This window comes from Eptatretus burgeri, chromosome 1, assembly GCF_056783735.1.
Source record: "Eptatretus burgeri isolate ZD-2024b chromosome 1, Ebu_testis_v1, whole genome shotgun sequence".
NCBI classification, from domain to species: domain Eukaryota; kingdom Metazoa; phylum Chordata; class Myxini; order Myxiniformes; family Myxinidae; genus Eptatretus; species Eptatretus burgeri.
In genome coordinates, this window is record NC_140961.1 from 158287313 (window position 1) to 158315173 (window position 27861).

General features: G+C 40.9%; 1 protein-coding gene and 1 long non-coding RNA gene across 2 annotated transcripts in view; one reads left to right on the plus strand and one right to left on the minus strand.

Moving 5' to 3' along the window:
* Positions 1–1635: 1635 nt before the first annotated feature.
* Positions 1636–7037, minus strand: LOC147035853 (uncharacterized). Its single transcript, XR_015049637.1, has 3 exons — positions 4427–7037; positions 3167–4057; positions 1636–2210 (listed from the first exon to the last, which is right to left on the minus strand). It is a non-coding gene; the product is annotated as an uncharacterized LOC147035853 (long non-coding RNA).
* A 1896-nt stretch (positions 7038–8933) lies between these two features.
* The window catches only part of LOC147035854 (vomeronasal type-2 receptor 116-like), a 65968-nt gene continuing 47040 nt past the window's right edge, over positions 8934–27861 (plus strand). Inside the window, exons 1-2 of the mRNA XM_085845226.1 lie at positions 8934–9064; positions 13570–13668. Of these exons, the coding sequence (XP_085701352.1) occupies positions 9014–9064; positions 13570–13668 (150 nt within the window). The 5' untranslated portion in view covers positions 8934–9013. The remainder of the gene's footprint in view (positions 9065–13569; positions 13669–27861) is intronic.

Consider the following 27861-nt stretch of genomic DNA (forward strand, 5'->3'; position numbering starts at 1 on the left):
TATATATATATATATATATATATATATATATATATATATATATATATATATATATATATATACAGCTAATTTCACTCTGAAATAATCATTCACAACAATTTAACACAGGTGTAGGCCAATTAACTAGGTGTGTGATTTTTAAGGTGATAGGTTACACCTGAGTTAATTTACAATTGCTATTATAAGGGGTTTGACACTTCTCCAACGAAGATCTTGTAGTTTTGTATTTTTATTCAATTTTCTGAAATTTGTCGAAGTTGTTTTTCAGCTGGAAGTTGTGGGTTACAATGTGTAAATAAAGGTGTAAAAAGTGTGATTTAATGCAATTTAATTCTAGGCAATAAGGCTGTAAATGGCAAAAGTTTTGAAAGGGGGTGTAGACTATCTATTGGCACTGCACATCATGAGTTGGCGTGGCATGTGAGAGGGTGCAGTATCAGGGTGAAGAAAAATCTGCCAATCTGGCTATGTGCAATGCTTATATTGACGGTGCATTATCTCGTGATCAAGAAAGCCTCGTCTCCGAAACTGTGACTCAACGTCATCTTATTACAGTGTTTATGGGTGAAGAATAAGACTGCTTCAGTGCTAAACTTATGGGTTTATTGAAACTCTTTTTAAAATCACTTTTAAAAAAAATTAAAATTGAAGTATCTACACTGCGTGAGGTATTTTCTTGGAACTCTATAGTTTGGATATACATCCATTGTCATGTTGTTCACTTCGGTTCTTTTTCATATTGCAGGTGTTCTCCCTTGTAAAAGATGTGAAATTTATTCTTTGATTTCCCACAAAGTAGTGGGTTTATGTACATTACCACAGATTGTACTTTTTTGTTTTGGTGATTGTTGGGAAATCTCGACGACACATGAACTTGGAGGTTCGTATCGGAACGATTGTGATGGAATGTTCTGGAATACCAATCTGGCCTGTTTGTGCATTGGCTTATTTAGGAATTCTGGCAGGGTTGTGCCTCTGCCTTTCTCTTCAAGCAAGAACTACAACTTCACACAATAAATCAAAGGTTTATCTCTTTTGGGATCATTTTTGGCATCATGGTGGGATTAGCTTTTGTGCCAGCTTACTACAGCACCCAAGGGAAGTTTTTAGTTGTGATTCAGGCTTTTTCAATCACTGCCATTGCTTGTAGCCTCCTTGGTTGTGTATTTTTTTCCTTCGTGCTACACAATATTCTCTAAAATAAAACAAATAAAATAAATATCCAATCGTTTATCTGTGCCAATGATCTATACACACCTCTTGTAACAAATGTGTGTTCGTCAGTGTGTATGTCTCCTCCATAACTCCAAAATCTTGAAAACTGGTGGCCCAAAACTTTGCATGCATAATAAGGGTAATCCAAGGGAGTGCCTTGATGAAAACTGCATGTTTGGGTAAATTTAAACACCCCTTTTGAAGATAATTAACACCTTACCTTCATGAAAGGCTTATCCTTGGTCAGCCCAACTTCACCTTGCAAGGGTCTTAACTGCCTTTTGGATTTGCGGACTCAAATAGCCTTGCCATGGAAACATGATATATTATCATGGACTAATTACACTGAACAACAAATTTCAAATTTTTTTTTTTTACTGGAGATGTGTAAAGTGATTAAGACTAATTTGGTACGCTGATTTCAAAAATCATAACCGTTTTGCTGTATCACGTCAGGATTTTCAGGAACAGAAATATTCCCATTGCCTAGAAGTCAGGATTTCAATGAAATTTACATACGTCTTTAACATGTCTATTTCGTACAATTGTTGTTAACTTGTGTTATATTTCTTTCTTTCAGATAAAGATTAGTAGGCGTTCCTGTACCAATCATCCTGACAACTTCTGTTATGTCTGTGGTCGGTATACCAAAAAAGATCAACAGCGAAGTATATCGACAGCAGTGAAAATGAAGGCCGCCTACTTTCACTACTTCGGGTGTAAGGTGGGGGACCAAGAACAGAGCTGGGCACCACACATCTGCTGCACAAGCTGTCACACAACCTTGACTCAGTGGTTGGTGGGCAAGCGCGCGAGCATGCCATTTGCGGTGCCCATGATATGGCGTGAGCCGCAGAATCATCATGATGATTGTTATTTCTGCTGCACAAGCATCGCCGGCTTCAACAAGAAGAATAAAGGTCACATCAAGTACGCTGACTGCGTCTCTGCTCGTAAACCTGTGCCTCATGATGACGAGAACCCCGTTCCAACACCTCCAGCTGATCAGAACATAGCTGTAAGCAGTGGTGAAGAGGATGGTGATGATTAACCTTTTGAACCCGACACTCAAGAATCACACCTTCTGAACCAGGGAAACTTAAATGATCTTGTAAGAGATCTCTCGCTGTCAAAGGCGAAGGCAGAGCTGCTTGGATCAAGGCTGCAGCAGTGGAATCTACTTGAACCTAACACCAAGATATCCTTGTTCAGAGCACGTCACAGAGACATGGCTGAGTTCTTTGAGATGGAAGACACGATGACATTCTGCAGTGACATCAACGGTCTGTTGAAAGAACTTGGGTGTGATCACGATCCTGCAGACTGGCGCCTCTTCATCGACTCGGGGAAGAACAGCTTGAAGGCTGTTTTGCTCCACAATGGCAACGAGAAACCATCAGTCCCACTGGCTCACGCGTTCGGCATGACAGAGACCTATGAGACTATGCGGCAGCTGCTTGATTCCATCAAGTACAATGACTTCAACTGGCACATCTGCGGAGACTTGAAAGTGGTGGCGCTGTTGTTAGGGCTGCAGTCAGGCTACACGAAATACATGTGCTTCCTTTGTCTCTGGGATAGCAGAGACGACAAGAATCACTGGACGAAGAAAGATTGGGAAGAGCGAAAAGAGCATGTACCTGGTCGACACAACGTGAAGCATGTCGCCCTTGTCAACCCAGCCAAGGTTTTCCTTCCACCACTCCACATAAAGCTCGGCTTGATGAAAAGTTTTGTACGGGCAATGGATCTGAATGGGCGTGGGTTTTTATTAAGTTTGGGTTTAAGGCGTGGGTTTAAGGAAAAGTTTGGCAACACCTTGTCGGAGGCCAAGATCAAGGCTGGTGTCTTTGTTGGACCGCAAATCCGACAGATTATGAAGGACGAAACTTTTCCGACAACTCTAAACCCCAAAGAGCTGGCAGCGTGGAGGAGCTTCAAAGCTCTTCACAACTTCTTGGGGAACGAGCGCGCGGACAACTATGAAGAAATAGTGCAGCAGCTGCTGGAGTCCTTCAGGAAACTTGGCTCCAGGATGTCCCTGAAAATCCATTTCCTACACCAGCACCTGAACTTCTTCCCTGACAACTTGGGAGCAGTCTCGGACGAGCACGGCGAGCGATTCCACCAAGAGATTTCACTCATGGAGACGCGTTACCAAGGGCGGCACAACCCGAACATGATGGGCGATTTCTGCTGGTTCCTGCATCGTGAAACTGACACAGAGCAGCACAAACGCAAAGCCAAATGCCTAAAGCATTTTTAATTACATTCTAGTGGAGTTTTTCTGTAATTTCTATAATTTTGAAGCATTCATGATGAAATAAATGAATAAATGAATTTTTGTAAATTTCATTGAAATCCTGACTTCTGGGCAATGGGAATGCAATATTTCTGTTACTGAAAATCCTGACGTGATACAGCAAAACGGTTATGATTTTTGAAATCAGCGTACCCAAATTAGTCTAAATCACTTTACACATCTCCAGTAAAAAAAAAATTGTTGTTCAGTGTTATTAAAGTATATAATTGAAATATAATTTCGGATTTGAGGATTTCTGGAAATCTGGAGTGAAATCTGAAAATTTAGAGAAATTACCTATTCTTACAACAAAGCATATGCCATAATATTTAAGCCAGAGTGTGCAAGATCGTTCTCCATATATTCGCAAGGAAATGTGAAATTGACGAAGCATTAAACGTAACTTTTTCTACTGTTCTGTTTTTCCCAAAGAGTAACTTCATTGAGTGCAACAAAAGTAATTAAGCAGACGAAGGATCCCGGGGCGTGAGCAGCAGGCATAACGACCGCAGCTCGGTTCTCCATGGGGACATCCCCGCCCTGGAGTTAGGAAGACAAAATAAATTGGAGGGTTACAATGAGTACAGCAATGGGACAAGTGATCTACGAGTTCAAGAGAGAATTGTAAAATGTTTTCAGTGGCTACAAAGCAATGAATCTCCATACCACGGCAGGTAGCCGAGAAGTACGCACACTCACTCAAAGACGTCCAGCTTGGGTTTGAATTGTTTCAACTTTTTGTGTGATCTGCTTTAATTTTGGATGTTATTTCATTTATTTTACAGATTGGAGCGATTCTATCTTCTATATATAAGCGAAAGAGACGTTTGTTTGATTGCTAGTTCTCTGAGCTCCCAAGGTAAATTGCAACAAGGTGTCGTGCAGTTCCTTGGTGTCATCTGGTGTCACCTTTATGGTTAAGGTGGCTGCCTTGAGATCTTTGTGTCATGAGTTCAGGCCCCTGTCGTGTCATTCAAATCACACCTGGTGGGTTGATTCAGCCTCTCATCCTTCTGAGGTCATCAAAATGAGTACCAGCTCACTGGTAACAAGGGGCAATATATTCACAGCACAGCCATGCCCCCAGAAAATAACACATCTAAGCAGTCATTAGCTGCATATGAATAAATAAATCTATTATCATCTGTCTGTGTGTGTGTGTGTGTGTGTGTGTGTGTGTGTGTGTGTGTGTGTGTGTGTGTGTGTGTGTGTGTATTTACTCCATAACTCCAGAACTATGAAACCTAGCAGCCTCAACCTTTGCATGCATACTGAGAGAATTCCAAAGAAGTGCATGAGTGGAAATTGGGTGTTTTGATTAATTGAAACACCCTTTTGTAGATAATTACCTGCCTTATTTAATTGTGTCCTTTATCGGGTAAATCTGCGAACACCTCACTCTTGATGGGATTTTAAGCCTCATCATGGGTGACCTCGCTGGGATTTTAATTCGCCAATTTGTTCGGCCTGCTCAACAGCACCTTGAGTTGGAACAGGCCGCAATGGTTTTCTTCACGATAAAGCGATAAAAATGTTTTTTTTTTCACTTTCCTTCCTGATATCATTGAATAAATGGTCTTCAGAACTCTGAATCGCTGAAAACATCGTTTTTTAAGTTATAGAGTTTTCAAATTTGGAGCTTGGAGCAATTTCATGCATGATATTATGCGAATTTCCATGATCGACTCTCATGGACTAATTACATTCGAAAATCGAAGTATAATTTGAGTTTGGAGGATCAGATCACCTGGATTAACTATTTCGAAATCTGGAGTGAAATGTGAAAATGTAAAGATATTGGTGATGTTTGCTTTTTTGCAAGTATCTGCCATCACCAATCAGCTTGCGATCACTCACCAAGCCAGCCATTCCTTATCAACCACTTTATTGGATTGCTGACTTCAGTGCTTTTGCCATTTGCCAAGCACCGTACAGTTGAAAGCAGCACAGGTCATGTTCTGATCAGGATGTACAGTCGGCAGTTGCCTCAAGGAGGAGGTACAAATAGGTAGATTTGGATATGTAAAGGGACTCTCCGTGGGAATGTGTACATGCCTGCATGCTTGGTTACGGGCACTTTTGTGGCAACGTTTCATACCGTATCTTGTGTTGATGGGTAGTGGAGGTTTTAACTTTTATCTTGAGCAGTGTTAAAGCGATTACATTATCCTTTGTCCTCGTGATGTTTCTAAAGTAATTGGTTATTTTATGTGAACTGGGTATGCTTTGCAAAGGTTATATGGTTTCCATTTGTGAGTTTAATAGCAAAATATATTTGATAACACAAGATATCCAAGCTGTTTTACCGTATTAATGTGTCTTCTAATTTACAGAGCCAAATTTTTCAACCCATCACACACAGCTCTCAATAAAGATTAATGTTTATGCACATCTACTTGAAATGTCTGTGATGCAGTGTTACTTTTTGAAAATACCCCAAAACAAAGGTGAAAGCTACTCATTGTTTTTGGATTGTATGCAGCAGGTACTGTTCTGGTGTTTGCCCCAGTTTGGAATGGGTGCACCCGTGTCGTAAGAGGCGAGAACAGGGCTGGCATCAAGAAGGGCACCCGGCCAAAAGAAAAAACATTGTCTTAAAAAGGGAACCATGATAGAAAATTGTCACGGGACTCGCAAGGCCAACCCCCATTCTTTCAGGGAAAAATGGCCTTAATGTGTGTGTGTGTGTGTGTGTGTGTGTGTGTGTGTGTGTGTGTGTGTGTGTGTGTGTGTGTGCGCACAGTACATCCTGTCGTCGATAATCACACTGACTCCAATCAGCCGATTACTGAAAAATGGCCAATAATTAATATGCAGTGCCAATAGAACGTCAACACCCACTTTCAAAATTTTCACCTTTTCTTGCCTTATAGCTTGGAATAAAATTTCATGAAATCAGACTTTTTTCACCTTTATTTAAACATCGTAACCCACAACTATGAAGTGAAAAACAAATTCTACAAATTTCAGAAAATGAATTAAAATACAAAACGAGAATATCTTGGTTGTATAAGTATCAACAAACCCCCCTTTTTCTGATAGCAATTTCAAATTAGCTCAAGTGCAACCAATCACCTTCAAAATCACACACCAATTTAAATGGTTTCCACCTGTGTTAAATCGTGATGATTCTCAGTATTTTACAATAAAATCAGCTGTTCATGTCGGTTTCCTCTGCTGGGTAGTGCATTTAACAACAAAGACTCAACCATGATCAAGGATCTTACAAAAGACTTCTGGGATAAAGTTGTGGAAAGTCAAAGAGCATGGGATGGGTAGAAAAATATTTCAAAGGCCGTGAATATCTCTTGTAGCACAGTCAAGACATTCATTAAGGAGTGGAAGGAGTATGGTAACACAAAGACCCTGCCTGGAGCAGGCTGTCCCTCAAAACTGGATGATCAAGCAAAGGGGAGACTGAATAGAGAAGTCACCAAGTGGCCAATGGCAACTTTGAAAGAGATACATTCCTTTCTGGCAAAGACTGGTCACTGTGAGCATGTGAAAACAATATCCCATACATACATGTCCATATGTGTACCAAGTTTGGTTTAAATCGCTGGACCCATCTTAAAAAGATTAAATAATTCTGGCTGCCAGACAATGCATCCAATCAGGTTTAAATTTAAATATATATATATATATATATATATATATATATATATATATCCCTGTGTCGTTAAAGGCGACCAGGGTTCCGTCAGGAAGGGCATCCGGCGTAAAAAATGTGCCAAATCATGATGCGGATCAAACGGATGATCCGCTGTGGCGACCCCTAAAGGGGAGCAGCCAAAAGAAGAAGAATAAGATATATATATATATATATATATATATATATATATATATATATATATATATATATATATATATATATATATATATTGTTGTAGTATTAGTGCCTGCCCGGCGTTCGAACGACCGCATTTCACCAATAGCAGCCGCTGCACCCATGGAACGAGCAATCTCGTCGTGACTTTTTGGAACCACGCCAGAACTCTGTCACGGGTGGGTTCTCAACCCCACCACGGCCCAGTCCGTATTCTACCCGCGCGAAATAGGGTCAATCGCAGAATCTCGATATACCTAAGTTCTCGCGAGGGTAACCTACCGAGGGACAGTACCTCGACGCAGGTCGGCTTGGACACGAACCGCTCAAGCGGTCTGTTCCGTTCTGAGATAACTGAGCGGGTATTATTACCCGACCTCGCCAGATCCGATTCTATTTAACGGGTATTTATAACCCAACTAACATTCTGAAATGCAAGATGGCGTTCCAATAAGGGAAAGAGGACACGAAGAACGGGTCAACATTTAAACCAGCACATTTATTTGCTGTACGTAAGCCTGGAATTGGCACAGTGGTTAGGGCAACGGCTTGGGATCCAAAAGGTCCTGAGTACAAGCCCTGTTAGGCCACTGAATTAATACACCAGGGGGTTGACTCAGCCTGTCATCCTTCCAAGGTCGGCGAAATGAGTACCAATGTACTGGGCCGGTGTATACCCCGGTTAAAATAGGTGTACCATATCCTTGTGTCGTAAGAGGCGACCAGGGTTGCGTCAGGAAGGGCATCCGGCCTAAAACATGTGCCAACTCACTATGCGGATCATACGGATGATCCGCTGTGGCGACCCCTAAAGGGAGCAGCCGGAAGAAGAAGAAGATTTATTTACTGTACGTATGCAGGAACAATCATGCAGTCATTCAAAAACACCAACATGCACGTATACAGAACAAGCAATCAATGTGGCATGGCACGTGGGCAAGACAAAGATCTACAACTGTCCATAAGTAATTATTAATGTACAGTCACTTACACAGTTTTACTTACGGAACTCGGCACCACAACATTCATTCGAAAGAAAAGCAGGAAAAAGACCACATCAAAGGAAATGGGGTCAGACTGGACCTCTTGGGTCTTTATGGCGTGGGACTTGGCAGACCGAACGAGTCCCACGAGCCTCTTGCAGGTTACCTGCACCCTCATGGTGTCTGGCTTGGGTGACCCACGACGTCCCGTCCCCACAGCAGCAAGCTTAGCCACGGTCGAGCTTGGGCCTTTTGTGTGTCAGGTGAGCTCTCTCCGGCTCTCTCCACACGAACGCGCTTGGGCGACCCGCGATGCTCCTTCCCCACGGCAGCTAGCGTAGCCGCGGTCGAGCTCGGGCTTTCCTTGTGGCAGGCGAGCTCTCTCTGGCTCTCTCCACACGAACGCACGGTTTGCGCGACACAGCAGGCAAGGCTGCGCCTCCAGCTTGTGTCTCCTTCGCGACGCCCGGACTTCGACGCAGCTCCTTGGATTCTGGCTTCCTCCCGACTCCCCGACCTCTCCAGACTGACTCAGACCGCCCGATCAACTCGAACCGGAACGCGAGCTTGGCGCTCTGCTCGTCCTTTTATAGGGCTGGTGAGACGCGGTTTGGCCTCCGATCCTCGACCTCTGACCTCTGACCTCTGCGCAGAAAGCGGACGTGCGCGAGATCACCAAGCCGCTCGATGCCGACTCGCCGAGGCTGGCGCAAAGATGGCGTCGTTTCGGAGACGAAGGTGAGGCGATGTTTGTGGTGTGGAGATGTTGACGGTTGCTGGCGAAGTGGTGAGGATGGCGTGGTTTGGTGAGAGGCAGGTGTGGTTGTGGTGGTGGAAGGCGGTTGGTCAGAAGCGGTTGTTGAGAGCGATGTTGGTGGTGGGGGTGGTTGTTGTGAAGCGGTTGTTGAGAAAGATGTTGGTGGTGGACGTGGTTGGTCCAAAATAACGAGAGTAAAGAATAACGGCTAACTCAAAGATCACAGCCCGGTTAACATGAATAGTTCCCTTTATACGATGGTGGGGAAATCTATCTGGACACAGACTTATCGGCCTAACTAATCTAAGGAACCTTTATGGTGTATTTCGAATTTCAAGGTCAAGGTCGAGCTCGTTCTGTGGGTCTTGGTCGACCACAAGGTCTCCGAGGTATAACTCTTTGGTTGGATCATCAAGGTCGAGCTCGTTCTGTGGGTCTTGGTTGCTCATGAGGTCTTCAACCAAGCCAACAATTTCGCCCCAAGTTGTACCAAAATCGGTATTTTCATATTGTATTTCAGATACAATTTCTTGTGAGAGAAAATAATAATGTATTAATTAAGTTATTTAATTATTAAATGAGTCGATGCTTAAAAGGAACTGAAAATCGGAAAATAAAAATCTTACCTCAACAGATAAGAGGTTTGAATCCAGTTCATCAACTTGAAGGTTTCGTTCCATACAAATATTCGATCTGCAAGCAAGCTCATCCCACTCAAGGACAGTACAGCACTCCATTGTCAATTTTTTTTTTTTTTAAATGGAGTCAGGGTTGAACCTTTTATAGAGAAAGACTGGTGGGGTGGTTTCCTTTGGAAATTCCCTTGTCAAGCTTTCGTTCGGAAATTTTTCAAAACCATAACATTGCAGAATTTCCTCGTGATTTCTTTGAGTCAGAGATGAACTGGAAATGATGTTAGAGCAGGCGGGGCTTCGGAGAAGTAGGCGGGGCTTAGAAAATGAGGGCGGGGCTTAGATAAGTGGGCGGGGCTTATTGAAAGTGGGCGTGGCATATGCAAAAAATAATTTATCTGAGGGTCAGGAGGTGGTCAGATGAGATCATTAAGAGGAGTATATCATTTCATAATGACACAAAAGGGGTATCTTGAAAAATATAAAGATTCAAATGTTTTGTTTTTAAATATTCTAGATGGGGATTATTGTGCAAAGAAAATGAAACTATTGAAGGAGTTTGAGAATGAACAAATCTTTTTAGGTTCAATGAGTGAGAAAAACAATATGCATTGGTTATTTGAAAAAGAGTGTCCTGAGGCTTACATGTTTTAGATATTTCTTCACAATCACCTTTAACAAATCACATTACTACTTTGCTACTTGAACAAATCTTTATCTTGTTGCATTGGTTATTTGAATAGAGTGCCCATCGGTTAAAAGGGGAGACAAATAAATATACCTTGGGCTAAAAAGGGGGTTTATTTTTTAGGGGAAAAAATATGAATCACTGAAAATCCCCCATTCACTTACATGGGGTTTAGCCAGAATCAATATATTCCCCCTACTGACATGAAGAACATTGCAGACCCAACTCTAGCCGAAATGGTTGCTATACATCACCAGCGGGGCAAAGAGCAGTTCCATTCATTCATGGAGGGTCTACAGAATGAAGGTGAATGTCTTTTCTATCATCCAATCAAGAAAAACATTGTTTCTTTCTTCAAACAAGAGCAAGCTGGGGGAAGTTCGAAGGAGAAAGTCCTGAAAGACGACTGCCAGCTGTTCTCACGACTGATCATCTCATGCCAGAACAGGCAGTGTGACTTGCAAGAATTCTTCAAGCATGAGAATCAGTCACACCCTGCTTCTCTCAGTGACAGCGGCAAGCTTCATAAATGTCAGAAGTCACAGCTGGCTGAAATGCTTGAAGCGCAAGTGAACATCCCAGACTGAGAAACAAGAGGAGATGCAGTCATCATTGATGGCTCAGTACTTATCAATGCTCTACCTCCACGCACTTCAATGATATTTGATGACTATTCTAAAGAAGACGTCATCCCAAAGGTGGAATACTATGGTGCCAGGTACGAGAGGGTGGACGTAGTGTTTGATGTGTACAATAAGTCAAGTCTGAAGTCCGAGGCAAGGTCGAAAAGTGGGCAAGGAATCAGAAGAAGAGTGACAGGAACCAGTAAGACCCCAAGTAACTGGAGAAGCTTTCTTCGAGATGACAGCAACAAGACTGAGCTGTTTCACTTCCTTGCGGAAAAGATGTGTGAAGCACAGATGACAAGCACAGTCATTGTCACAAAAGGAGAAGATGCCATTAGCAACACAAGGAAGTCACTGGATGCTGTGTCTCCATGTTGTCATGAAGAAGCTGACACTCGAATATTTGTACATGCCAGGGATGCAAAGACGGATGGTAGCAAGTCCATTACCATTAAGGCTAATGACACGGACGTACTAGTCATAGCAATATCTGTTCTGCCATCCTTACACGAACTAGGTCTTGAGAACATGTGATTGCCTTTGGCCAAGGAGCCAAGGCGTGATGGATTCCAGTCCATGAGGTAGTTTCTGCAATAGGGCCTGAAAAAGCGAGAGGGATCCCATACTTCCATGAGTTCACTGGATGTGACGTCGTGTCTGCCTTCCATGGTAAAGGGAAGAAAACTGCGTGGCACACTTGGAACGTCTTTGATGATGTTTCTGAAACATTCACCAATCTCAGCCAGCATCCAACATTGATTCGTGATCTTGCCCTGCAGAGGCTGGAGAGATTCGTTGTCCTCATGTATGACAGATCAAGCACAGCCACTGGTGTGGACGGAGCAAGACTGGATCTCTTTGCCTGCAAGCAGAGGCCGTACAACTCAATTCCACCAACACAGGCAGCCCTTAGAGAACATGCAAAGCGCGCGGCCTATCAGGCTGTGATCATCTGGGACCAGGCAACCATCTCCAGTCCAGACACGAGCAGTCCCGCTGAATGGGGATGAACACAGAAAGGAGAGACGTGGCAGATATGTTGGACAACACTACCCCTTATTGCAGCCAGCTGTCAGGAACTGACCATGTGTTCCTGTAAGAAAGGTTGCAACTGGAGATGCAAGTGCTTTCAGTCAGGGCTCCCCTGCACAGCACTCTGCAGCTGCATATGTGGACAGTAGTAACTGGAGGAACATTCGCATGGTATGCATAACTTTGAACATTTACTAGCCAGGGCCCAGTTGAAGAAAGGCCTTAGCTTCATATGACAATCATTAAAGTGGTGCAAAATCAGAAAAAAGTGTGTGTCAGGGGGCTTTATAAACAGGAAAATCCACTCCAGCAGGCTTGAAAACATAGGGATCCACACCGAGATCATGCAAATCGGACAATGACAAATACTTCTAAGCAAAAAGTCAACTTCGGGAGGCTAACTTGTCGGACATCTTGAAAAATGGACGCCATCTTGGCTTTTCAAATGGCCAATCAGGCAGATTTGATTGGAATCGCATTGGAGAATTGCTCTTCTTCTTCTTTCGGCTGCTCCAGTTAGGGGTCTCCACAGCGGATTATCCGTTATGATCCGCATAGTGATTTGGACAGGTTTTATGCCAGATGCTCTTCCTGACGCAACCCTGGTCGCCTCTTACGACACAGGGATAAGGATTGGGTTTCGCCATGATTCCGGGCTGCCCTACACCTTCTCATAGCGCGGCCCAGTGCGAGAGCTCCCATCCTCAAACGATCCTCCAACCCAAGCCTCTGAGTATGCGGATTACAGGCACACGCCACTACGCCCGGTCGGAATCCCCTGGAGAACAAATTTGCCAAATTTGATGCTTGTATCATCATTTGCACGATTCCTCTCAAAAATTGCTGTTATCTGCCCCACTATTATAGTACATTCTAGTGTTGTGTCATTTTGTGAAATTGAATACTGCATGTTGAAATATATGTTTGTGGAATGCCAGCAATGAAATTAATGGGACAATCTCGCAGCATGTTGTGTCGTTAATTACAAGTACCAGCAATTATGTTCAATCCCTGATGAACAACTATCACTCGCCAAATATAGAATTAAGAATAAAATTTCACATTTTAAACCTTTTTTCCTTGTAAATTACATGAAAGGATTCACAGAAAATGTAAATGTTTAAATCGATAATTGTTAGTTAGAATATTGATTGATCAGTGGGGATTCCATTTGGTATCCAGGAAACATTTAATGGAGAAAAGTGTTGTCAAGACACCGACTTTGAACGATACAAATTGGGATGGTTGTTACTCAGACGAAACGACATTAAATAAGCAGAATTGATATTCTACAAGGAGATGAAAAAATATACATAAATTTCGCAAACAATATTCATTTCTTTATATAAAGGATGAAGAAACTAAGTGATGTGTGAAAAGTTTTCAGGTTGTGTAACTTGTTATAATATGTTTGTGTCGTTTTTATTTATTTATTCTTACTTACCTGCTGCTTCCGGAGACGCTTGCCAACCTCGTGTGAGTAAAGATGAGAAAACGATGTTTTCCAGCGGAGATATTATTCTTGGAGGCTTTTTCCCAATTCACAATTCTGCGATGGAACAGAAATCTGTTCTGAAATGGTTTCCTCCAGTAGTCGTGTGTACCACGTAAGTTCCAATGTTATGAGTTTATTATTATATTTCACACATTTCAATCCTCGTTCCACATGTTGATTGTGTTGGTTTTAGTGTGACAACGAATTAATGTTTTGAATCTCGATGAACTCCGATCTCGAATTATAAAAGTCATAAGTTTTCTATTTTTGTGCGTTTGTACATTATTTTTATCACAGCTGAACAAAAGCAATGAGAGGCCCCAAATTTTAGGTGTCAGTTCTTCAAAATCTGGGAAACGTTGGAAGCTACCATCCTTTGGCCTTGATGCCACGAAAGTCCACAATAATGTGTATATTGGGATGTGGGGTCAGGTTGAGCTGCTGCTAGCCTACTGGCAAAAGATAAGGCCAATAACTCCATAACTTTTCAATGTTCAACGCATTCTGAAACCAATGTCAGCAAAGCTCACGAAGCTGGGCAGCGCCGGGTATCCCCCACCCCTAAACAGAATTAGTTATGAGTATTTAAATGTTCTGCAAATCAAAGGTTAAGTTGATTATTTCTTTCCAGTCATTGTGAATAAATAAAAATAATCATATTGTGTTCCACCTATTGCATATGAAAAAGAGTGGATATTTTGACAACATTTACAAAATTTTCATTCTCTGACACATATTTTTACTGAACTCCAAAAGTTTGTTTCAGGACACGACCTTTGGGCCTACAATGGGCTTTGACAATGGTGTTTGCCATTCGGGAGATCAATCAAAATGAAATACTTCTTCCCAATATTACGCTCGGATATGATATCCATGACTCTTGTTTTTCTATTCCAAAAGTAATACAGACAGGTCTGACCTTCTTAGAAGCGGAAATTGACTCTAATGAAGATTTTAAAGGTTTTTGTTCAACAAAAACTATTATTGGTCCATATGCCACCACCCTTACAACGATCCTGAGTACAGCACTCGGCCTGTTATATCTTCCCCAGGTGAAACATCAATGTACATTTTAACAAGTAAATTTGTGCTAATGCAGTTACCTGTGAGTAAATGGCTCGAATAAGCTGAGAACTGGTCACATCTTGGATGTAAAGCAGAGAAAAACATAATTTGTGTTTGTAATGAGACGTTTATGGAGAGGCAAGCAAGAGGACAGCAGTTGAGCTGAATTGAGAGTTGCTCACCTTTAAGCTGTTTGGTTAATGACCTTCACCACCGAAGGCTTTCACTCATCTGTTTGTTTGTCTGTGAGCATGATTTTTCCAAAAGTTATGGACGGATTCGGATGAAATTTTCTGGTCAGGTTGGGTGTGCGGAAAGAACGAATTGTTTATATTCTGGTGAAGCTCCGGATCTGAATCCGGATCCGAGAATTGTTCAAGCGATTCTTCACCATTGAGAGATAGTGCCAAAAACGATATATAGCACAATGTCTCAAAAGGTTTTGGATGGATTCACACAAAACTTGTTGAATTAGTTGGGTCCATGACAAGAACAAGCCGATTCGATTTTGGTTCCAGTCTTGATCCTGATCTGGCCGATTAGTGGGATACAAAATGTAAACATTTTATCCTGGCGGAGGTATGCGTTGGACCGAGTGCTCATCTCGTTGCCATGTTAACTCAATCTGACAACATTGTCATCAATTTGCATTGCCAAAAAGAGGCACCACATCTCATCAGGTGCTGCCAGACATATGATGGGGTCAGAAAGCCGGCTGTCCTGTCTTAATTTTGGTTGTGGATATTAACAAATCCATGGTGTCTCTGGAAATAATAGGCCAGAGTGTTTTGCTTCGATCGCTGAATTCTCTCTCTCTCTCTCTCTTTATATTTCCTTGTGCAAAAGTAAAAGAAATGTTTTTTACAATTGTTAACCATTATGCGACATCTGTGCAACAACTTTTTTTCTCCACAAAGTTATATATCAAGAACATAGATAACTAGAATTTTTTTCAAAATTCAAAGCCCATACAAGTCTGCTTTGTACTCGAAATAAGCTTGACGAGAATGGTGGTTAAAAATAAATGTACATTTTATTCACTTTTGTTCTCCACAATCTCATAAAAAAGGCTTGTGAAGATTTGATGACACAATCTGAATTGGTGAAAATGTTAGGGCCTTTAGGTACACACTGAATCACAAAGGTAAACAGGAAAAAGTGGTAATCAGAGATTGCAGACCCTCACCAGCACTTGTTTTGTGTTGTGTATTTTGAGTGGTGTTTGTGTGCTGATGTGTTATGTAATTAATAACATACCGAACCAGAACTGCCTCTTCATAACAACTGGCAGTGATGAACGGTTACCAAGACATCCTGCTTCCATGCAACCCTGCTCAGACTGGACACTAGACCTTGACCCATGACGTTTATTACTATTATTCAATTTAATTCAGAATGGGATTAAAATAAGTTCAATTCAAAAACAAATAGAAGACCAAATACTGCAGGTAGAGTACTGCATCGGAGTCATCAGAAGGAACCAGAACAAGCAAAAAGCAAAGATGAAGTCATCAGGAGGAACCTGGGTAGGATTCGGATTTCATCTGCTCCTACTCTACCATCTACCCTCAGGCGCAGTCAAGTGAGCCATATTCAATTTTTTTTTTTTTTTAAACCCATCTTTAAAAAAAAATATATATATATATATATATATATATATATATATATATATATATATATATATATATATATATATATATATATATATATATATATATATATTCTGGCTGCTAGACCATGCGTCTAATCAGGTTGAAATTTAAATCTTATATTCCACAGCATTACTGGATCATAATTTTTTTAGATTCACATTGATCGATGAAATGGTTCAAGAGAAAGAATTTAAAAAATATTTTTGTTCATTCCATTCTAGCTGCTAGACGATGTGACCAAGCAATTATTTGGGAACAAATTCATATCCCCAATGCTTTGAGGAACGTTTTTGTGATGTTTCCCCTCAATCTGTCCAGCCATTCTGGAGAAAAAGATAAATAAAGGTTTTAGGGTAAATCCAATATGGTTGCCAAACCATGTGACTTGTGATGCCAAAGTTGGGGATGTTTTGCATCTCATCGATAGGCCGTCACAGGTGTAAAATTTTGCCTTAATCTGTTCAGTCATTTCAGAGAATATTTTTGGAGGTTAAAAAAAAAACAATGCTGCCAAACTATGCGACCAAAGACTGACCAACATGGCTGTCACACCACCTGATCTATGATGTGATCATTATCTTTGTAACATTCCACATGAGCAGTCACTGCTATGGTGAAAAATTCATGTCGATCCGACAGGCAGTTGGTCGATCCGACAGGTGGAGATCCGACAGGTGGAGAAAACCTGCATTGAAGTTCTGTGCGGAGTGTCAAACAAACATTCCCAAATGCAATACCCTCGCCTCTGGAGAGGGTAACAAGGATTTCAATTCAAACATTAATGGCTGGTCTACCACTTCACAGAAGATGTCATCCTTACAATCCTATATACCCCATTGGGAGTACAATGAGGTGTGCCAAGTTTCAAATTTTCCGATCAGCGGTTTCGGAGATATCATGTTTTAATTTTTTTTTCCATTTAACCTAAGATGGCTGTCACACCATGTGACCTAGGCCATCACAATTATAATTAATATTTTCTTCATGGGGGGTCTCTCCTATTTGAAAATGTTTTCTCAATCAGACCAGTGGTTGCTGAGAAAAAAGATGTCAAAAAAATATTAGAGCAAAAAAAGGCCAAAATCATTAATTTTATTCATTAATGAAAATTATTAATGAAAATTATTTTATCAAAATTATTAAGTTGGCTTCTGCATATTCTCATAATAAAACTTTGTTGAAAATTTTATGACAAAAGCTTGAATGGTAAAAAAGCTACAGCCCCGCCAGACACACAGACACAAACACAAAAGCGATCAGAAAACCCTGTCTTCCGCTGCGCAGGGGACGGGTTAACAAGACACAATTCTGTCATATCAACTTTTTGGAGATCATAGCAAAAAATAAAAAACACAAAAAATAGCAGAAACAATTGTTTGGTTTAATGTTATGGTCATCTAAAGCCCCAGTCACACCTTGACGTTTTAGCCAGCGTTGGCAACGTATTAAAATGTATGTAAAACGCTGGCTTACGTTGAACTTTTGATGTTTTTTTTTAAAGATTCGGACGTATTCATAGCGACTTGGTCTTATGTATAACGCATTGGTAACGGACACAGAACGTTTCGTTGTGTTATAGATAACTTATACCAACGAATGCTGAACCTGTTGTAGGCCTACACAACCGATGCCCAACGATAGTCTAACTTAGGCATAGCGCGTTGCACGCATCGCCGACGATGTCGAGACGTAGCCAATTAAAAGGCTGATACACAACGATTCGAATCATAACTGCCGTAGAAATGGAAGTGTCAACATCGCGGTCACACCTTGGCGATCTTGCCAGCGTATGCCGACCTAAGAAAAATGTGTCTAAAACGTTGGGGCACGTCAAATACGGTATGAGTAAGTTTGGTAAACGTGAGTAGAACGCTGAAGTACGCTATCATACGTCGTAGTAAGTAGAGTACGTCAAGAAATTTTAAACATGTTCAAAATTTTACGACGTACGAAGTTCCGCATGTGATGGGGATAAGTTTTACACACGATATGTGGACGCTTACACACGTCCACAAAGGCTACTTATAAGCTACTCATAAGTCGAAAAACGTCGCGGTAATGTCTATTTTACGCGAAACTTATTTCTAACTTATGTTTGACGTGCTTTGAAGCAATTCTTTACGTAGTCCCAACACACATCGACATTGTTCCAATGACGTCTTCCGATCGACAAAAAAAAAAAATTAACGTGTTTCTAGCTTACAACTGCCATATAATGACGTGTTCCCAGCGGTTTTGGGAATTGGTATATAAAAATGCTGCTCATAAAAGGGGAACCCAACAGTGTTGTCGAGTCCTTTTTGAGTCGATGTCCATGCCAGCAGTAACAGTATCAGTATCAGTATTAGTATTAGTATTAGTAGTAGTTTGTTCATGTTGGCAGTAGTAGGTGAGTGTGAGAGCAGGGTGTGGGTTATGATGGATCCTCCTTGCGTCCGCGTGTCCACGGGTAGGAGACATCTTTTCACCATTGTTCGAAGTTCTTCGCGGTTAATTTTTTATGGGGCTTTTTCAACAATGAGCTATAGCTTGTTTTTACGAATTAGGTCTATTCATAATGGGTTGGACAAATGCACAATGAACTAATAATGTGCATAGAGCGCTTTGATTACTTATAGATACGATATACCAACGAATAATTATCGTGAAGCCGGCGTTCACAAACTATGCCCAACGATAGCCACCTTATCCATATCGTGCGGCAGTTTATCTTTGCCGGTGACGTGGGGTTTGCTATTCATAGGCTGCCACTCAACAATTTAAATGGCTGCATCTCCACAATTGAAAGTAGACGCTTGCGCTCAACAATTGGATTTTTTTACCCTCAAGGACTTTTAAACGGTACCACTCAGCTATTTTCATTGTTTTCAATGAACGATTTAAATTGCTGTCACTCGCCTTTGTTTTTTGACGCTGGGGTTTGGAAATTTGAAACGTTTCTTCTGCACGTGTTAAAACGTTCAAACTCGACTATTTTAAATAGACGCTGCTGATGGACAATTGGAATCATAGCCAAGCTAGACATCGAAGTGTGAACATCCTCGTCATGCCGAAGAAAGGTTTGAAGAATGCTGCAAATAAGTCTCCTGGCCGTGGCCGTGGATGCTGACGCAAGGACGATCAATTATACCGACGTCTTTCAGCTTATGAGTAACTTAAAAGTAACATCTGTCGATGTGTGGCAACGATCGCATAACGTGCCAACAACACGTTAATCATAGGTTAGAAATAAGTTTCGGGTACGCTAAACATTACCTCGGCGTGTCTCAACTTATGATTAACTTACAAGTCGCATGTGTTGACGTCTGTCAACGATTGCAGACCGTGCATACAACTTGTGGCCAGCGTAGCGGAACGTGTGAGTCATACGCCGGCATACGTCGTGAAATTTCAAGCATGAAAAAATTTGAGGACAACCAAAAAGTAAAACGTTTAAAGCCAACGTACAACGACGTATGGCAGTGTTTTTCAGCGTGCTATCAATGCTATCAAAACTTACCCATAACGTATTCAACGTGTGCCAGCGTTTTAGAAAAAAAATTCAAAAATCGGCATACGTTGGCTAAAACGTCAAGGTGTGCCCGGGCCTTAAGCACGAAAACTTTGGTGCTCAAGTTATGTTACGACTTATTGAGGAACACATATTAAGGATTGTCAACTTTAAATTGAAAACTACAGCGAGGTCGGGCTTCAAGAAACATGTCTCCAAAGTATTTAATGATAATAAATCACGCTTTCAGTGGACAATCTTATTATAATGACAAATATTCAAAAGACAATAACACTTTTCAATGTGCCATATACAGGGTGGGGCATTTATATCAACGGTTTTATAATCCTCATAACTTTTTGGTTTCGAAACCAAATAAAATAAAGTTTCTGACCAACATCGGCACACACTTCAAGTTTTTCAAATCAATTTTGATTCTTTGTTTCTTAAAAATTACATTAGACAAATGGTCCCCTTTCGAATTTGTGCATTCACAACAGCGGATCATCATATTGTTCATTACCGCAAACAATGGCTCTTGATTAATAGAGCAGATTGTGGCAGTGATGTTTGCTTTCAATTCGTCTATAGATGTTGGACGTTCCTTATAAACTTTGCCCTTCAGAAATCCCCATAGGAGGAAATCAGATGGAGTTAAATCTGCCAAATCAAAGTGTGCCTCATCTGTCATGATGACCTTGTTTGTTAAATTGGCATGCTCAATGCATTAAAAGAATATAATAATAATAATAATAATAATAATAATAATAATAATAATAATAATAATAATAATTGCTCGTTTCAATTAAAGTGCTCCATCATTAAAAACTGTCAATTATTATATGCAAAACAAGGAAAAGAATAATTAGTTATGACAAGACTTCTTCCAGCGAGATAGATTGCAAATGTGTCAGATATAAATGCCCCACCCTGTATATGGTGATCACGTTGGTTTTGGTGCAAGAGTTTCTGAATATATTGACAATTTACCTTTTTCATTTTACCCGAAATGAGGAGATCCATGCATTATTTTTCGACTGTATTTCAGATTAGTTATGGTGCTGGCTGTGACTGTCTTAGCGACAGAAAGCGTTACCCATCCTTCTACAGGACATACCATAATGATGTTAATTGGGGCAGTGCATATGCACATTTGGTGATACATTTTGGCTGGACATATGTTGGTATCCTTGCTGTGGAAGATGATTATGTCTGGAATGGCATGGCTACGTTTTTTCATGAAATCAGACCTTTCGGAATATGTAATGCTTTTCAAGAAATTTTACCTCAACGTTATAAATCACAGCATCTTATGAATGTTGGTGAGAAGATTGCGACATTTTATCATTTACAGGGGAGGTGGGTGGTGGTGGGGGTGAGGACTGAGTGTGGCATGTCTGTGCTGCACAATTGGCAATGTGCAGTATTATCTTTTGTGGTATAATTACATTACCATATTGTCTTGAAGGATTTTGAATGTGAATTTTATTGGGTGAGCATATGTCCGCTTGAAGAGTGTGACCGCGATGTGTCACTGGAATCACAACGTGCAACAGAAGTGATTCTGCCGACACAAACGTGAACCATGAATCGTGAGGTCTAGCTGTTTCCAGGTAGACACACTTCATTCATGTTCTTGTCCAAATTTTTGATAAATGCAGCATAGGACCTCAGGGAGGAGGGAGTCAATCAAAAGAGAAACGCCGACCCATAGTGCATATTTTATGGTACTGTAAGACATTGATGAGGAGCCAGAGATGGGGGTCCATTGATGAGGGGCAGAGTTCAAAGACTCGATGGCAATTTTCCTGCTTTTGGGGATCCCAGAGATGCCTGAACTGTTGGAGTGGAGCAGTGACTCCAGTTACTGGTTTTCTCAGCGAGAGCATGCAACAATTCAGCTTCATGCAGGTTTGCTTTCAGGCCATAAGCAATGCCAAACCCTGAGATTGTTCCCCACTGCCAATAATATTCTATTTAGTGATCACCCATGATTGTTACAGCAGGCAGAGAGGAAGTGAGTTTGAAAATCTGTTGAGAGAGTATGTTGGCTTGTGCAAAACGGAGCTTGTTGTCTTTTCCAGAAAAATAAACATTAATTTTTCTGTTAGCCATCGCCTTGCAAACCCAATGTTAGCCATTGCCTCCCCACCACAACCCTGTCTTGCCCCCAGCTCCGCAAGAATGTGCATGTCCTTCCTTCCTCTCTCTCAGTGTGTATCATCCTCCAGGAGTCCTGTGAGCTGGCAAGCCTGTTTGTAAGTTTCACAGATTGTAGCATCCACTGTTTGCAAGTCCTCAAATGATGTTGTACCTTTGACATCATACAGAAGCATTCTCAGATAAAAGCATTCAAATTGTTCGGATGGACAGTGCACACACAACCAAGTGCATCAGTGGCTTTGAGGCCTGGCTGGTCTAGTTTGTCCTGGATAGTGGCAAGCCCACTTCTTGCTGCCAACATTCCATGTGTAGTACTTAGGTATCTGATGACACAACAGTATCGTAGCAAATTCATTATCAGTGCAGAGATTGAAGAAAGCAGTGAGTTGTGTCTTGTGGAACTTGGGTGCACTCAAGTACATTCTCCTCAATGAAGTACACTCTCTGGACATTCTCAAGGTGAACACTGCGATGAACCACAGTGCGATGTCACTCATAATAGGGAAGCTCAGGATCCTCTCGGTGGCTTCATTGCTGCTGATGTATTGTCCCAATTCATGTTGCCGAACCTCATCATACACAGTGTCGGAGGTGGGAGTGATACACACACCTTGGGGGTTTCCTACCCTTTGTTGTACATATGTTGTTTGTGGTGCCGAACCCAACGGGTTCTCTAATGACTTTAATCCAGGGTCATGAACGAACATACAGGTCAGCTATTCTCTGTCAGTTGGTGGCTGTGATTTCTGAGTGACAGTACAATGACCTCATCAACAGCACAACGTTTTTGAAAGTTGTATTTCAAATAAATGGATCCAAAGTGAAATGATCTAACTCACCATGAAATGCAATGTCCAACTCCAATTCCCGTGTTGGGTTGTTTCCACCTCCCAGTGTCACAGTCCTGCCGGCACAACTCACGCGTGTTCACCTCTACCTCAGGGGCTGAAGAACCTTCGATTCCCATTGCAGTGTTCTATCTCATATGCTGGCCCATCCAGGATGATTTCAATAGCTCAAAGAAATTCTCTCCCAATACCCAATCCTAATGAGTTTCAATCGACCTAATTATAAATGACTCCACACATTAACATCCGCTCTGGACATTGACACATCATTCACTCATCGGAGTTAAATCGAGCACGGGACGATCAAAAGGCACTTTTTGTCACATGTCACCCATCTCTCTACACCTCCCTCTCGTGGGTTCATATAGTATCACAGAACAATCCCGTGCCGTCCAGCAAATGCGATTCTAGTCCATACTGGAAGTTTCGTCTGAGAACGTTCCAGCACTTTCCTGCATCTCACCAGGCAGTTTACAGTACAATACTGTCATCGAATGTCAAAATTAGCTCATTGCATCAAGCAGTTGAAAGTACAATTTACCAACGTGTGCTGCAGCAAACTTATTACATGCAACCGTCAATTTTAATTGTTCCTTTACAGGCATTTACTAATGCTTACAAATCCCTCAACATCTAGCTTTTAACTGACCCATATTCCCATCCATTGTCAGGCCAAACACAGCTATGTCAGATCCTTTGTTGACAAACTTGCACACATCTTTGATGGATTTCACAGAGAGCAACACTCAACATTGAGGTGTGCATTGAATACCCATGTAAGGAGTGGACAGCATGGAACAAACTCACCTGTTGTCAACTTCAATCTCACAACCACAAACTGTGATGGTTGTGAATCCACCATTTTCTGGTTTTCTCCGACAATACAGTGGGTATCCATCTTGTCCAGTCTGTGTCTTTCAGAAGAGATCGTGGGAACATTTTTTTTGCATTTGTTGTTTCATGCATGGTGAGTTTGGATTGATGCTTCCACAGTTTGGATCAATTACTGGGTCTGGAAATTCAGCACTGATGAAGTCATCCACTCTGTGCAAATGAAGTTCATCTTGAAGCCAATTCACAATGTGGGCACGTGGCAGTCCACACTTTTCGCACTTAATTGTGCACATGTAGCACTTAATGGCTCCATATATATTTCCCTTGGTGATGACATTCATCATTGCCTTCATTTTTTGTCGGAATACTCTTGCCAGCAAATCAAGGTGATTCTGTGTTTTTTGGCCTGGCATCAGTTTATTCGACACTTCCTCCCAAGCTGGATTGATTGCAGGTGAAGGTGATGAAGAAATCAGGACAGGGATAGTTTTGCACAAGTATAACCGCATCTTCTGAGTGTGCTTGTGCACGTTGTGGGGACCACCTGTGAAACTGGAATGCAAGATGACCAATTGGCCAACATTGGCAGAATTACCATCATTGTTCATGGCATCATGGCATCCCCTTGCATCATGAAAGATGTTCATTCATGATGCAAGTTATTCCTTCACTGCCTTCAACAATACATATTTTTCCTGCTCCAATAATTCCCTTGCAAACTTGTTTTCAATATTTTTTTTTCCTCTTCCATCTTCAGCCTTCCCCTCTTCATCTTTTCAACCCATTCAACATTACCCATCTCGCTCTTGCCTACACCAAACGCCTCCATCTCACTCCTCTCTCCAGCTATGACTAACTTCCATCCCTTGTATAATGCCAGCAAATAAACACATTTACACAAGGAGCAGTTAATATATTGCTCAAGACTGCTGCTAATGCCTGTTTTTGGCTTAATGGTTAGGCTGGTGGGCTTGGGATCCTATGATCCTGAGTTCAAATCCCCCTTGTCGTTGAATTAATACCAGGTGGGGTTGACTCTGCCAGTCATCCTTCCGAGGTCAGCAAAATGAGTACCGGCTTGCTGGTCTCCTGTGTCGGAGTGGCGACCCGACCATGATTGGGCCCAATAGCCAAGGAAACTGCTTCGGTAGCACCACACTCTGCACATGGTATTGTCTCTATGGATGGAATAGACTGCTGCTCAGAGGAGATGAACAAAACCAAAACGTTAAAATAATGCAAACAATTGAATCTGCAAAGATGAACATGATTGTTTATTTTGTCATGTTTTCTCTTTGTGTCCCATACCACTTCTTTTGTAGTTGATGTTTCCTGATTTTGCACAAACTATTTCATGGCAATGGATTTCAACACAATAATAGATTGAAGGGCCGAATCATTTGTTAAATTTCAGTGAGCACGATGTAATTAAGAATTGCTTTCGTATTCTACATGCCTCGTTCACTTTATGTTTAAAAAGTGGATTTCATAATTTCCTTTTTTGTGTGTCAAGAATTGTATTGTGCTTAGAAATTCATCTTCAACACAGGAGACATTCTCTTCAAAACAAAAGCAACAGCCATTTTTGTCTTGTGGCAGTACAAAGATCTTGTTCCCTTTGGTGAAATATTCTTGAAGTTTAATATCACAACAAAATTCTTTATGGGTTATGTTGCTTCCCCTCTTGTACAAATTCCTCATTTGTCAGATGTTTATCAAGGATCATTTGGTTTTGAAGTAAACACTGGATTTGTTGAAGGATTACATGAGTTTATAATAAGTTTAAAACCTCAAACCATTGTTAAAACAATGATTCAGCTTCAAAAATCCTTCACAACATCACCAATAACAAAGATAATCAGAGATAAAACATTAAACTTCAGCAATGTTGATTCTATCTGTTTTGAAAACACATTCACTGATTTTGAAAAACTCCATGATGTATTTCCTGGATGTTTCACCAGTTTGGAAAATGATCAGCAGGAGAAATTCACAGGGAATAGTGATGTGATTCACTTGAATAACATGATGCAATCACAGCAAATACTAAATCACTCAAACAACTTGGCCTGCATTCCAAATATCATTTCAAGAAACTGTAATTGTCTGTCCAGTTTGAATTGTTCAAATGTTAATATGAGAACACAGTATGGGATGCTTGTTGGCAAGAAAACTAATAAAACAATTCACAAGAAGCACGTCAAATCAAACATAAATTTATTGGAAAGTTCACTGAATCAAAAATACCGAATAAGTGAATTACGTCCTGGCTCTTTTGACAATTTCCTTTTGGAAGTTTGGGAAAATATCTTTCATTGTTCATTTAAACCCACACTTGAGGGACTGAAGCATTGTACTGGATCTGAAAGTTTAGAGAATGCAGATACACAACTCACCGATGTATCACAGCTTCGGTACGGCTACTATGCTTACCTTGCAGTTTACGCAATTGCACATTCTCTTCATAATCTCTTCACATGTGTTCCTGATCATGGACCTTTCATAAATGGGTCATGTGTGGAGGGAAACTTTCATTCTTGGCAGGTGAGGTTTCTGTCTTATTTTGGTTGTTTCAAATTATTTTCGTGTCAATGTTCTCCATTTGGCTCTTTCATTTAAACTATCTGGTCACGACATTTTACCATCTCATAATTAAGCCTCCCCCGATAGGACAGGGGAAGGCTTATTGATGATGTAGGGTTAGTTTATTTAATTCGCACCCCAATTTTTAATGGTCCAACAGAGTTTATTCGACCTCTGGGTTTAGAACCACCATTTAGAATTTTGTTTTATTGTTTTCTTCCTGCACTACCAACAATTTCTGAGCTATTTCAATTTCCGAGTTGTATCTCAGAGCCGGCTGGGACTTTCGGAGTGAAAGTTTTCATCATTACTGTGACTATTTAGTATGTGGGGTTGACAATGTTTTTGACCTTGACATAATTTTAGGGTTATGACTATGACCTAATTGGAGATATTTTAACATTTTTTACCATATCTCGACTAAAGTTTGTCCAATTGAAACAAAATTGCCCTCACGAGATAGCCTTCAGCAAGTCATATTTACGATTAGTTTACTTCATTCCCCTCCAGTTTAAAGGTCAAGGTCTTACACCCCGAGGAGTAGTAAACCACCATTTCGATTTTCTACATTTTTCTTCATTAAGGAGCATTTATCCTTTATTTACATCATAACCCTCTGAGGTCAAGGTGAACTGGTGCTCTGCAGAAAAAAAACTAAAAACCGCGTTCTTATCATCGCTCAATTTTTCCAATATGGAATCTCAAAGGTGGTGGTCTTCCAAGGTGATCTTGCATCATAATAATGGACCTGCATTAAAAGTGTGCATCTGCTGTTTTAAACGTGTCCATGACCTAATTTTTCAGATTGTCATGTAATTAACAAAAAACACTTTTTTAATCATAAGTGGAAGAATTTTCTTCCGATTTTCATGGTGCTGAGTTTTTTTGGATAGAATGTAGAAGGCAACACATTTTGTTATTTTACACTCCATCACTAAATGTTGAAGGTCAAGGTCATGAGGTGGTCTGAAAAAATAATGGCCATCATTGGATCATGTGCTAAGGGTAAGTCATGGGCGATCGTCAAGGGTTAGCCTACCTCAGTCGGTTTGTGATCACAGATATCTCGTTTGCACATGCTGGTGAATTGATACAAATGATTTTTAACCTCCGCCATCGAAGATGGATGGAGCTTACTGTTTTCACCCCTGTCTGTTTGTTTGTTTGTGAACAGTGTTACGGAAAAAAACTCCTGGACGGATTTCGACGAAACTTGGTGGGTTCGGTATGGTCCAAGGATCATGTTATCAGATTTTGGACTTGGTCCAAAAAAAAAAAAAAAAAATTTGCAACTTTTTTTCAAAAAAATTTCGATTTTATTTGAAAAATATCTGAATGTTTTTTTTGCATTTCTACATGTTTTAAGTGATTTCCAACCCCCCCAAAAAAAATATTTGTTAGAGAAAAAAAACCCAGAAATTTTGCAACTTTTTTTCAAAAAAATTTCGATTTTTTTTTGGACATTTCTACATGCGCGTCGATGTAGTTTAGTTTATTCAATCGTGGTTCAATAGAGTCTGATCCGTTTTGACCTACAATGAATAGGATATCAGGTTCACTTAAGTGACCCAGCAGTATTGGCGGCAGAGGTTTTGCACTCTATCGAGTGCTCCCCCTCCAGTTAGAGTTGTTACAATCAATGGATAGAAGGTAAATTGTAAAATGTGTGC